Source organism: Trematomus bernacchii, unplaced genomic scaffold (assembly GCF_902827165.1).
Source record: "Trematomus bernacchii unplaced genomic scaffold, fTreBer1.1, whole genome shotgun sequence".
Classification (NCBI taxonomy): Eukaryota; Metazoa; Chordata; class Actinopteri; order Perciformes; family Nototheniidae; genus Trematomus; species Trematomus bernacchii.
Genome location: NW_022987593.1, coordinates 5,480,231 through 5,493,772, shown reverse-complemented (window position 1 = coordinate 5,493,772; position 13,542 = coordinate 5,480,231). Strand labels below are relative to the sequence as shown.

At 40.3% G+C, this 13,542-nt stretch overlaps 1 protein-coding gene across 1 annotated transcript in view; it reads right to left on the bottom strand.

Moving 5' to 3' along the window:
- Positions 1 to 13,542, bottom strand: part of grin2ab (glutamate receptor, ionotropic, N-methyl D-aspartate 2A, b) — a 95,195-nt gene that overhangs the window by 23,263 nt on the left and 58,390 nt on the right. The window contains exons 5-10 of the mRNA XM_034129248.1: positions 6,185 to 6,351; positions 5,935 to 6,069; positions 5,749 to 5,848; positions 4,213 to 4,418; positions 727 to 841; positions 388 to 590 (exon numbers count right to left, since the gene is read on the bottom strand). Coding sequence (XP_033985139.1) covers positions 388 to 590; positions 727 to 841; positions 4,213 to 4,418; positions 5,749 to 5,848; positions 5,935 to 6,069; positions 6,185 to 6,351 — 926 coding nt within the window. The remainder of the gene's footprint in view (positions 1 to 387; positions 591 to 726; positions 842 to 4,212; positions 4,419 to 5,748; positions 5,849 to 5,934; positions 6,070 to 6,184; positions 6,352 to 13,542) is intronic.

Here is a 13,542-nt window from a genome sequence, read left to right as displayed (position 1 = left end):
AAAAATCACAATATTGAGTTTTGGATTCATACGGGACATGAAGTAGTCTCCTTGGTAAAAGTGTTTACTGACCCTTTCATGCACCCCAACCAGGACCTCCTCCCAACATTTAGATTTGTATACTACAGTATATGACCTGACTGCTTTTATTACTTGGTCGTCTTGTATTGATATCAGTGATCAACCATGTGAAGATATGATAAAGGATTTCTGAACCTTCTAGTAGGTTCAGCAGGCCTCTTCTAACCCATAACTATGAAAACCCCTGATAACACACATCCAATCAGCTGATCACTTAAGGGAATGTCAGCCTTTTGTTAGTATCGTTGTGTGGCTCTTAAATGTGTAGGTGCTGTGTGTTTGTTGGTGTTGTGTGTGTCTATTTACTCTTTGACATGCTTTCGGCAGGGCACAGAGTTTCTCATGCAGGTGCCGGTGAGGATGTCTACGTTGTCGACGATGACGAAAGGTTTCTCCTCCAGTGTGACGATGGAGAGATGGTTTTCATCTGCATCCTCGTCCCCGTGGGAGTTATACCTCGGCCACACTGGGAACATCAGCGACAGCGTCCCGTTCTCCCAGCGGCCCATCTGTGTGTGCGGAAACACACACGCACACAAACACAAACACAAACACAAACAAAATCAGGGATCGCTATCTTAATTGAAGTGTTTTGACTGTTTAATTTCCGTGCTCTCATGCGTAACCACTGTGTTCATTTGTTACCTTCTCCCACTTCCTCTCACTATTCAGGACGATGACAACCAATTTGGGGTTGGCCTGGTAACCATCTGGAGTAAAGGATAAGTCACGGTCTTCATTCCACACATGCATCATGTGTCTGAAAACAAATGGAGAAAAACAGGGAGGAAGCTGTTATTTGTTTTGCATCAGTTTGAGTGCACAAGAGCAGATACATTTTAAATAACGAGTTAAGCACTCTATAATCACTGCAAGAGTATCCTCTTAAAATCAATGTTGTCTTCACCCACTGCGTGTGCATGCATGCCTGAGTGTGTGTGAGCATCCCTTTATGTGTAGGAGGGGGAAGAGTCAGAGGCCACATATCTCTCCCATCAACATTCTGCATTGATTTCTCCACAGATATACGCCTGAAAGACAAGCCACTGGTGCAACCAGGCTGCCCTCACTCTGTTACTCACTACAGTGATCTTTGCTGAAACATTTACACACTCGCGAAAGTGAAGCAGTGGAGAGGAGTAAATGAACCAGTATCACACACAGTGATATGGGATTAAGAATACATTCACTGACTCCAGTAAAACAATCTTCAGAAAGCGAGGCGTTTAGGACTGGAATGATAGCAGGATTCCCACTGGCGGAATGGAGGTCTGTCCGAGGAAGTTCACTAAAAAGACCAAATAACAAAAGCGACAGCAGTTGCCCAAAAAAGAAAACACTTATTCTAAGATGCCTTTTTTTCTGACTTATTACAAATGGTTTGATTCATTTTGACGCCCTGTCAAACACTGTTTGCATGGGTGACACTTCACAACTGAAATATCATCTGGCAAAAATAAAATATATAAACATATAAGCAGTCAAAGATTTAAAGCTTTACCTTTCCTTTACATATTTTTATTTCACACAATATTCGGCATATATACTGTATTTTCATGACTTATACATCTTACCATAATTTATATAAACACAGATTTGATGAATGAATTCAAACAATGCTTTAGGTATTCACAGATCAAAGCGTTAATATTCTAATGTAAGCAGGTCCAGGCACAGGGCCATGAGAGACTTGAGCCTGAACTCAAATACGGCAACAGAAAGTCAAGAAGCATTATGATTATTATTTGAGGGCTGTTTAGCAAGTGCCCTGCAGCTGAACAAAAACTATGATAATTGTGCTCTAATTCAAACAGGTGGGATTTGATGTTGTCTCATTTGCAGGAGAGGATTTAGAGTCGACACATACATAATGTTGTTGGGCAGTGGATTAGAGAGAGGTAAGTTAATCATCTGCTGGAAACAGGCCTGTGCTCTTTGGGAGCCGGCTCCACTCACACAGAGTAAAGAGTAAACAGTCAATACAAAGTCCCTGTCTCCCTCACAGGCTCTACAAAAACACAAACAGCTTGCCGTGGGTAAACCCTCTCAGCAAACACAAATAATTAAAGATAATCCTACAAAGGTTCACATAAGAGACACTTCTCTGCAACATAACTGAATGTGCCTAGGTTCAAATGCTTTAAGTGACATGTCTAGACAAATAGACATTTTTGTGTTTGAAAAGTCTTCATGGTGCGGCAGGTGATGCCCTTGTCACAGTGCATTTCTACAGCTGAACACATATGGCGGAAACACTGGTGCAGGCTATTCTGGGAAACTGCTGTCTCCTCCTATTTCAGGTTTGTTACAATTCTTTCTAAAAAAACGATTTTGATCTAAGCAGATGAGGCTGTTTTTGAGGCATGTAAAACAGGCGGATTATTCTTCATATATTCATATTTATAGTTGCATGTTTATTCATTGTGTGATCCCAAGTGATGTCAACAAAGCAAAGTGTACAGCTACATTAAAAAAGGGTTCAGTGATTTTAAAAGTACAGTATGCTAAATTATTTGCATTAACCCAGAAATGTAAGGCCGGTTTTAATAGCATCCTTAGCGGCGGCATTACAGAGAGAACCCTGCTATTATAAATGCCATCTTTAAAATGTGGGTCCTTTTACTCTGTACAGAATATTTCACTATTATTGAAGCACTCGGGTAGCCATTGTGTGAGCTCTTTCTAAAAGTATGAATAAACCCCTTCCCAAACCCTGTATTAGGGCAGGGAGCATCTTTTCAGAATAAAGTGACCGTTTAGGGGTTTGTATGGTACAGTGGTTCCATCAAATAGAATAACCTTTTATACATTTACTATCTAAATAAACCTGTAGTATTGTGAAGACCAAATAAGCTGTACTAGAGTCTGGGATATTAATCCCTGTCAGGCAAGAATGACAGGCAATCCAACAGGGTTGATAGAGTCTTTAAAGTGCCAGATTATGTTGTCCTATTCCTCTCCACCTCACAATGTTTATATGCACACTGCGGCAAGATTGTATCTAGACTAATGTATGCAGAATCCTGATCACAGTCTCTCCACTTCCAAATCAGGGAAGGGAAATCCAACCTGTCACTTTATTATAACAAAGATTGGCATGCAGTTGTTTTGACAAATATGCAAATTATATCTAATAAGTTGGTGAAACAAATGGGGTACCTCTGACAGACCTCAGTAGGAGATTAAACTATTTCAGAACCATCTTTTTCTTCCTGAGTTATATTGGATCAACCTGTCAACAACACCGGTATTGTATATGCTTTGATATATACTGTAATAGGCTAATAAGAGAGACATTTGATAATAAAGCCATTATGGTGAAAATCACTGTGGCTTTTATTCTAATGAGGCAGCTCATAAGTCAGCATAGATGTGCAGAGCCAAGCAACCTGACCTTCATGTATAAAGCCAGTTTAATTTAGATGTCTGAATTAATAATCATATTTTAGCCACTGAATGCCTCCTATTCAAAGTCGCACAAAAAACCCTGAAAGGCAGCAATGCCACTAACACATTATTAAATCATGGATTTTCAGAATGAATGTGCCAGCATGTGTGTCTCCCACATCTTTTTTGAAGGATTTTACTGTTTCCTCATCACAGAGACTTCGGAGAAGAGCACATTCTGGTATGAATGTGTGTGTGTGCACACAGAGACACACATACTAATTCATGCCACCTACAGAGCCACATAACCAGAAAAAGACAGAGAGAACAAAGCTAGCAAAAGCTGCTTTAATCCTGACTTAATGACGGTGAATCCAGTCATGTGAAGTAAGGTGCACGCACGGAAACACACATGAATACACACACATACAGCACTCGGGCCCAGTTATCACAGGGCAGCAACAACACAGAGGTTTGCCTGTACAGTAGTTCAATGTATTGTCTTTTGACTGGGGAGCAGAGTGAGCCCATACACCATGTACACAACAAGCTAATGGTGTTAAATGTCAGAAGACATCGCAGTGTTTAACACTACTGTCATCTCTGCTTTCCTTTCCCTTCTACCCCTCTCATTAGTACATTTAAAAGACTTATATAACACTGCTCAACACTCTACAAAGACAAACAGAGTTATGCAATCCCTTAGACCTTGAGCTCTTCACACTCTCTCACACACACACACACCTGCGCAGGGCACTGGGTGGCAGCTTCCCCGGGCTCCTGTCTGACGGTGTGCTGTAGCAGCTGCCCTGGGCCTCTGGCAGCTCCCCTTTCTCCCGAAGCATGGCGGTGGCTGCGGTGGAAATGATGCTAACGCCATCCCGCACCCGCGTGTCCAGAGGGTACTCCCAGTCATCGTAGGAGACGGAGATCATACCCAGAGGAAACATCTGAGAGGACAGATGAGGACATATTGTGTGAAAGATTCAATTAGATTTGTTTTAAGCATCCATATGTATCTCGTAAAGGTGTCAGCCAGTTGATTTATTGGTTTGGTGTGCCCGTTTCGCATTATTCATATCTGGTTATGAGAAAGGTGTGAATAGCCACAAACTGAATTGCTCATTCAGGTATGGCCTACATCTTAAAACAGGAAAAATGAAGCATTTGAGAAAAAAATGGTTCACGTTTCTTAATATCATTTTACTCAAACAGAATGAGTACAAATAGAAACATCTACTCTTGTTTATACATTTTAATTTCAATCCCAATGTGAATCAGTCCTTCTTCTTAAAGAAAGACAGAGGCCTAACAACCCAAAAAGAGACTTCAGAATGATGGAAAATACAAGAATAAACATTTGAGAGCCTTCTGAGTAAATGTAAGCACATATTGGATATTCTTTCAAATTTGAAAGTGAGGAGAACATTTGAGCTGATTGTAATTTGAATTATTCATACACATAAGACTATCCTATTCAGATAATAGCTACCTTGCTGTCCTACAGTTTCAGAGTGAATGTGTATGCAACGCTTGGCAAACATCCTATTAAGGAGCTGAGAAAATGTTTTCCGAAAGAGATGAATAAAAACAAAGCAGTAAACAAAAAATATGATACAATAGGAATTATTTGTTCCCAGTGAATATGAATTATCTCAATAATGTGTAAGGATTATGCTTATGGTTTTGTTGGGGAATCTTTGTTCACTTCGGGTTGGGTGAATGGATTGATACCATGTATGTATTTGTGTGAAAAAATAAGACAAATAGATGGTTAGCTTAGCCTGGTGCAAAGAAACATGGGGAAACAGCTAGCCTCCGAAAGTACCTAAATCTGCTTTCCAGCACCTTTAGAGGTCATTTTGGTAAAATATTGTATCTAATTTGTTCAATCCGAACAAAAAGAGTGTGAAAACGAGAGGTTTTGTGCTGGCTTTCTTGGTGGAGAGAAGTAACTGCCTTGAGTCTCGCTTGATCAAATAGAAACTGTAAGATAGTCGGGCACCCTGACAAATTGTCTTTTCTACAGAAAGGATTAAGCGAACAAGATATAAAGTGTTGCTAATTGAGCTTTAGAGAGGCTGGTATGCATATTTTGCCTCCGAAAAACAATTTCAATATCTATTTAACTCTGTATTTTATATTTCCTGTAGAGAATACAGGAGATCAAATATGACAGGAGAGGCAGCAGATGACCTGCAACGGCTTGGATTCAAAATCCCTGCTCTTGTCAAACCTCTCAAAAGTGGCCACCTGTTACTACACATGGGGCCTCACTACCTCGGGGGTGAAGTCTGGGTTGCCAGTGGTGAGGCTGGACACAATCCAAATGTAACCGGCTCCTATCAGGCCCAAGGATCGAGCTTCCTCCATTATATACCTGTCAAGGAACAGAGTGAGATAATTAATAAAGATTTGCTACAGAAAGGAAGACAGGAACAGCAGAAGAAAAGAAAAGACACTCACACAGCCTCATCCTTGGAGCAGTACAGCAGTATAACGGGACTCTGGATCCTCTTGAGGGCAATGTGTGATTTAGAGTTAGGGTCGCCGTCTACAGCATCAAGAGTCACCACACTCTGCAGGTCCCAGCGTACAAAGCTGCAACAAAACACCATTAAATAATGCACGGTACTTAATCCTGTCAGCTGCCGTAAATAAAGGTTGAAGATGAAAACAGAGTGTGTGTTTGTGGGGGAGTGTATTCATTATGTACCTGTGATCCACAGTGATCTTCAGTGTGCTGATGAAATCCTGGTACCCGGGGAACTTGGAAGTGACGATAGAAAATACATGCCAGTCATACTCCTCCATGATGGAGAGCATGAGCAGAGCCTCTTGCTGCAGAGCGGCACCGAACTGGAAGAACGTGGACTTCTCATCCTGCAACAACACACAGCAGCAGAGACAGTCAGCAGATTTGTCTGAGGAACTGAATTCAATTCAGAAAAGAACAAGAACAAAAAAAGAGCTGGAGTGAGTGAGTGCAAATCAGACTCAAAAACCCGGTGGAATTAAAACCATTTTCAATTTTGCAATCAGTGAGTCAGAACCGGAGAGATAAGAGAGAGAGTGTAAGTGCTAGAGAAACGAACGAGGGACAATGGGAAAGTGAGGAAGAGATACTGAGATTCAGTCAACAAGTGAGACTACACTGCAAGAGATTGACTGCTGGCAACAGGGGGGCCCTAATGGTGGGAGATAACTGCCTCATAACTCACACGGTTGATACACTTCAACCCAATACAAGTAGCTAATATAACAACAGCTGTGCATTGTCTCAAAACCCAAGCGAGCCAAATCCGAATGCTCAACCTGCTCGCTTATTCTGTCTGCTGATGTATTAATAAACTGTTGAAAATGAGTCATTAATGCTGAACATAATCTTCCTGTGGTACACTAACCGCAGAAGATATGGAGTCATTTTATAGCAGTCTCATTCAAAGCAGAGGATATCCTCTACAAACTGTGGCTCAAATGTTCCAGCATTTATTCACGATGCCACGTACAGTTAAATCATTTCGTCTCAGCATTTGAGGGAAACTGGGGGTCGGCCTGAGAGTGGGAGGCAGCAGCAAGCATTACCAAAACCAAAGCACATATTTAACAGAATGAAACCCAGCGTAAGTGTGAAATATGTTGCTAATGATTGCAGAATGTATGTTTGCATAAAGTGTAAGCTGAGTTTCTCCCCGGGGACACAACAAATAGACAGCGACACAGCCAATCAACCAGAGAGGAGAGAGGAGGAGCAGACAGGGAGAAAAAGAAAAGGCTACAGGGGGGAGTGAGAGGGAGAAAAATGTTCCAGTCTTGAGAGGGAGATTGAGATACCTGCTGCAGAAAGAGGTGGAAGAGAAGTGAGAGTCTCTGGAGAAAAGTTAAGAGAGATACAGTACGAACTTCAAACCTCCTCACAAGGTCCCTCCTGTTAAAACACACACACACACACACACACACACACACACACACACACACACACACACACACACACACACACACACACACACACACACACACACACACACACACACACACACACACACACACACACACACACACACACACACACACACACACACACACACACACACACACACACACACACACACACACACACACACACACACACACACACACACACACACACACACACACACACACACACACACACACACACACACACACACACACACACACACACACACACTCTCTGACACCCCTCTACAGAGGGCATCAAAGAGCGTGACACATTAAACTTCAAAGCCCTCATAAACACACATGGAGAATCAGCTGTCAGCTCCTGTCTCTGCCCCCGCCACCTCCACCTTCATGTGTGTGTAAGTGTATGTGCATGCGTTGGTGTGTGTGTGTAAAACCATAGTGTGCCTTTAGTGTCCCTCAGTTGAACAAAAAGCTCACAGCTCAGGCCATCACAGAAAAGAGGAAAAGAGAGAGGGTGAAATTGTTCTTCAAAAATATCTATCTCACTGTTTCCATCGGTGTGTTTGTGTGTGTGGCTTTATATTTGACTCAGAAGGAAACCTTTCTCCTCTGTGTGGCAACAGGCATGTCCTCAGTTGTATGCAGATAACAACACACAGATACAAACATGCATCCACACCAACTCACATGCAAGAGTCCAACCAACAGCACCATACAAATCAGTGTTTAAAAAACTAACTGTTGATTTTTTAAAGGAAAATTCCAATGAAGATCGGGAAGTGTCAGATTACATGTAACAAGATTACATTATTAGGATACAAAAACTGTATTCCCATTAAAGTTACATAAAAAAGGACAACATGTTATTAGATTATATAGACCACTTTTAAGAGGTAAAAACCGAGAGTGAGTGCACATTGATGATGTCTGGACTACTGATATCGCAATATCTATACAAAAAAAAAGCTTTTAATAGGTCAAGTATAGAACGTACTCTTATCTTTTTTTTTGTATGGCTTGGATTCAAGGACAGTTTAATAGTGCATTAGGTCAGAGAATAGTGTGTAACAGTTTTCTGACAGTATATTTGTATAACTACAGATCAGCTTTCTATAAAGCCAGATGGAGAAGCTACTAAAGGTAAAACTCACAAAGACAATGTAAATATTAAGCCACACCGCTGGGAATCTGCTCTTTGCTGAGGTAAGGGTATGATTTAAAGTCACCTTATTAAATGTACATTAGGTCAAGGCTGGACAAAAGTGTTGCCTGTCATGGATCAGAGTAAATTTATAACGGCACAGCCTCATACCGACTGCAGGGCATAACGATAGGACTAAGCATGATAGACTTAGGATATACAGGATATTTACAGTACATCTTAAAGGTGGGGTAGGTAATTTTGGAGAAACCAGCTCGAGTGCGCTAGAATTTGAAAGTAAACAACCGGAAAAAATCTGCCACTTCCTTACAGAGCCCCTCCTCCAACACACACACGAACGCGCACATGACCAATGAGGGCACGAGATAAGTTTGTGCACAGATGGAAGGCTGACAGGCAGGTAGGCCATCCAGTTATTTTAGCCGGGCCGGCTAAAATGATTCCACAGATGACATTTTTTTATGTATTTATTGTCAAAGCATTTAATATATTCATTGCTATCGGGATGTTAAGAGCATTCCATGGAATATAACAAATAGTGTTTCTGAAATAAATTACATACCCCACCTTTAAGACATTTTGAGTAACTATTTTTGCCATTCTCCTTATTTTTCTCTTCACAATATGTTTCACCTGAAGGTTTGTTTAAAACTTGTATGATTATGCGGCTATTATATAATAAGCTGGATTCATTGATCAAGCAAAAATGCCAAACATTTGCTGCTTCATGAATATGATGATGTGTTGCTCTTTACTGCTGCCTTGGGTTTGGGATTGCTAGTTAGACAAAACACACATTTTTGAAAATGTCATCTTGCACTGTGGGGATTTTACAAATTAAATGAATACCAACATCGATTTTTATATCAATAAAGTAAGCCTAATACAAACATACATTATCTTGCCTTCAACTACATGTGCCCACTGAGGAGCCACATCAGGTGGTAAAAAGTGAGGGTACATCATAAACAGTTACTAATAACCCAAAATGGTGCTCAACAAAAAAACAGCCAATTAAAAAGTGAGATTGTAACAAATAGCATACACTGAGGTGCTGACAAGATGAAGATGTTGCAGAGGGTGGTACTACATGTCATACACACTCATAACATGCTTTTAACATTTACACCTTTATTATTAATGAATATATTATTTAAGCTCTCAGTGGACTTTTTCACACATTTCCTTTTGAATACCTCCTCAATCTGAGGAGCAGAGGAGATGATGTAAGAGCAGATGAGAGGAAAGGATGGAAGGCAAGTGGGGAATTCAGAATGAGTCTTTTAAGAAGACTGAGAAGTGGAGGGGGGGGGGGGGGGGGGCGACGATAGTTACTGCTGGTTGCTGAATTATAAAGGATAAAAAGAGACGTTGACACAGACCTGCATCTTCTCATCAAATCACACAAGTCCACCATGAAGCTCACATATGAATAATGCACAAATACCACACACACACACACACACACACACACACACACACACACACACACACTATAGCCCACATACCGTACCTAGAGATTTACTGATGACATTGTGCATCAATTATACAAATATAGTGAACTTCATGTACAGTTTCAACTACACCCACACGCATGCACACAGCGCACATACACACACACAAATGGTCATGTGAACATGCACAAAGGCCCCTCAAAATATATCTTTACTCTTAAGCCGGCATACCATTAAATAATAAACCACCAAGAAAAGCATCTCACTTTTATATCCCCCCTCACACACACACACACACACACACACACACACTCACACACACGTGTCAAATTTCATTATTGTTTACAGCAATCAGATGAAGAAAGTACGAAGTGTGGGGAGAGTTGTACAGATTCAGGCTAATGAGAAAGGAACTGACACATTTCTAGAAATCGTTGTGAAACAATATCATGTGGGATGCATGAGGAGGAGCTGAGTCCCACACGTAGTGAAGGTGGATAAAAAGAGAAAATAAGCAGACAAAAGACAGGGAACAATAATAGTAAAGCTGGTAGAGCAGATGACATTGGGCAGCACAAAAGAAGAGGATATAGCTAGTGTGCAGAATAATTAAAATAGATGGGGGTAAGGAGGAAGATGGTGATGAGGCCAGCAATGTGCAATATTAATATTTAATGCAGTAGGTCAGTTAGGATCGCGCAGCCACATTAAGTTGGCCTGACAAAGTACGGCCTCCAGATGCTGCCAAGTACCATCCTACTTAAGACTGCACAAAAGTGCAAACAAACTAACATAGCAAATAAGTTCTGTGTCAACAAACTGATGAGTGCAAGGGTCATAGAAAAAAAGACACATCAGTACTTCTTATGCAAATTATATTCTGCCCACAGCTGAGTTGTAGTGAGAAACAACATAATTTTAGCCTGGAGAATTAAATATTAAAAATCATCGGCTGCACAGAGCAAAACAAATGAAAATCAAAGTAGCCGAGACTTCAGGCACAGGTAACACCCTGATTTACTATACACCAGGGGTTTTCAAAGTGTGGGAAGGTGAGCCTCCCCTCAGAGAATATAAGAACAGCCGCGCCCCCCCCTCCCAATTATTATTGCTATTATTATTATTATTATTATTGTTGTTGCTATAATGCAGGGGTATTATTATCCAGTAGAATGCCCTTACCTACTGGCCTAGTTAAATCAAAGTGGTTACTTATTTTGTCTGGGCAGTGTAGTTTTACACACCATCTTATTTGACTTTCTCAGGGCAGACCCCCACAAAGAAAAAAATATATGTACACACGTAAGGTCATCATCTTAACAGTTTTTAATGCTCAAGTCATCCGTGAGCAGAGCATCAAGTTGGCATGCCTATTACAGCTGAATGCGGCGATTACCATCTTGTTCAGCAAAACGCCTCACAAACGTATTAACATCCAAAGCTTTAGTGCGTTTTGATTCAATGCTGAGTACAGCCAAACTTGACAGTCTCTTCTCTGTCATTGTAGACCGCAAATACCTTATTCCTTCCGTGTACTTGGGTCCGAATGCTTCTCGTTTTCTGCCGCCCGTTCAAATGAAATCGCCGCCAATCACATTTCCTCGCTCGCGCCAGGGTTACAAGGCTCGCGTCTTGTGCTGCATTCACTTGCACTCGGACATCAGGGATTTTCTCTGATAAATGTCCGATGAGCCACAACTTTTATTTCAAAACAAAGCTGCCAACTGGGGTGGCCAGACGCTGTCTCCTCTCTCACTTTAGGTAACTTCACTAAAAATCGATCCATGTTGCCGCTCGCATAAAGTTAGCTGAAGTTAACGAGCTAGATTTCATTGTTTCTCTTTATTTTTTTCTCACGCTGCGCCTCCCCTGAAGCTCTCTGGCGCCCCCCAGGGGAGGCGCGCCTCACACTTTGAAAACCGCTGCTATACACCATTACATTTAAGATTATGCATGAGATCTCTAGAAAGCACATTTGAAATCAAGGTTATGATACAGTTATAGAAATGTCCTGTCCAAAGTATGAAAGTTATGTGAATATGTTCCACCAAGGTGAACATAAAATAATAAAATCACAGTTGAACTTCAGGTCATGGACGTCTAGTTGCGGAACCAAGCGGATATTTTCATGGGATTTTTTTTAGAAGGTGACTGAGAAAGGCAAATCATTATCTGTCTAAAACATAAAGGACTGCAGCTTTTAAAGGTGGTTTACTGTGTTCAAAAATACAATACTGTCAGATTATGTAGAATAGACAGTAAAATATTTAAATACAATTGTATTTGTGCCATTTCTTATCTAAAAAGTCTTTAATAAAAAGGTGTTGCAAAAAGATGGGTGGCCGTTATCAAAGTTTTATCTAGGTTTCCTTGTATTAATAACACTGAGGATTGCATTACGTTTCCATATAGTGGCATTGCTTATTTGGACACTTAAATGTAACACTGCCATCCCTTACATTTTTATTAACTTTCCTTATATTACAAGTCAAGACGTATGCCCTGAAAAATGATAGTGTGTTGAAAAAGATCAGACCAGTGTATCACAGAATAGCATCGGAGAGTATCTTAATACCAGTTGTAGTAGTCAAACATGTGATGCTATCTTTAGTACATGACCTGAAACAAGATTAGAGCATGTGGGGTGATAGACAGCCTATGTTTCTAGTAGGGCTGCTCAATTAATCGTATTTTAATCGCAATTACGATTATGGCTTGCAACGATTACGAAAACAACGTAATCGAAATAAAACGATTATTTTTTTATTATTAAAAAATTTGACTTTATGTCATGGTGCATACATAAAATATAAAAAACAAGAAATCTAATATAAAACACAAAATCTTTTACACCGTAATAAAATAAAATACAGTTAAATAACAATACAAATTAAATAAAGCAGTAATTTACATGGAAATAGAATGCTATGAATGAATTTTAGAATACAAACTATGAAATGTGAAATAAGAATATGTGCATCTAGGAGTATGAACATTGTGTGCATTAATGTAATGCATATAGTCTATGATGTGTCAATTATTGACCCAAATAATCGAGATTATGATTTTTGCCATAATCGAGCAGCCCTAGTTTCTAGTATTTAAAATATTCATAAAATCCAGGCAAAGCAAGGTTACCTCGGGTATTACAGCGGATATTTTTGTAAGCTAAATTCCATCTGGCAATGTTGGACCTTATCAGTGTAATTAGGATTAATTGAACAATGTAGATCTGTTAGAGTGAGGAAAGTTAGTCACACTTAAAAAGGGCATGTAAAACTGCACTAACAAGCAACACTGATAGACAGACACATTTTTTGCTGCAGCATAATTCTGTGTAAATTCTCAGCAGATGTTCTGCAAACCCTAGTGCTAACAAACACTGCTCTAAATCCGTCCACTAACAAATAATTAGCTCAGGAAAGCCACTTACAAACAGTAGAAAGGAAGCCGTTGTCATTTGACCAGCATCCGAAGTAGCATCCAGAATATCCAGAGAAAGACAGAGAAGGG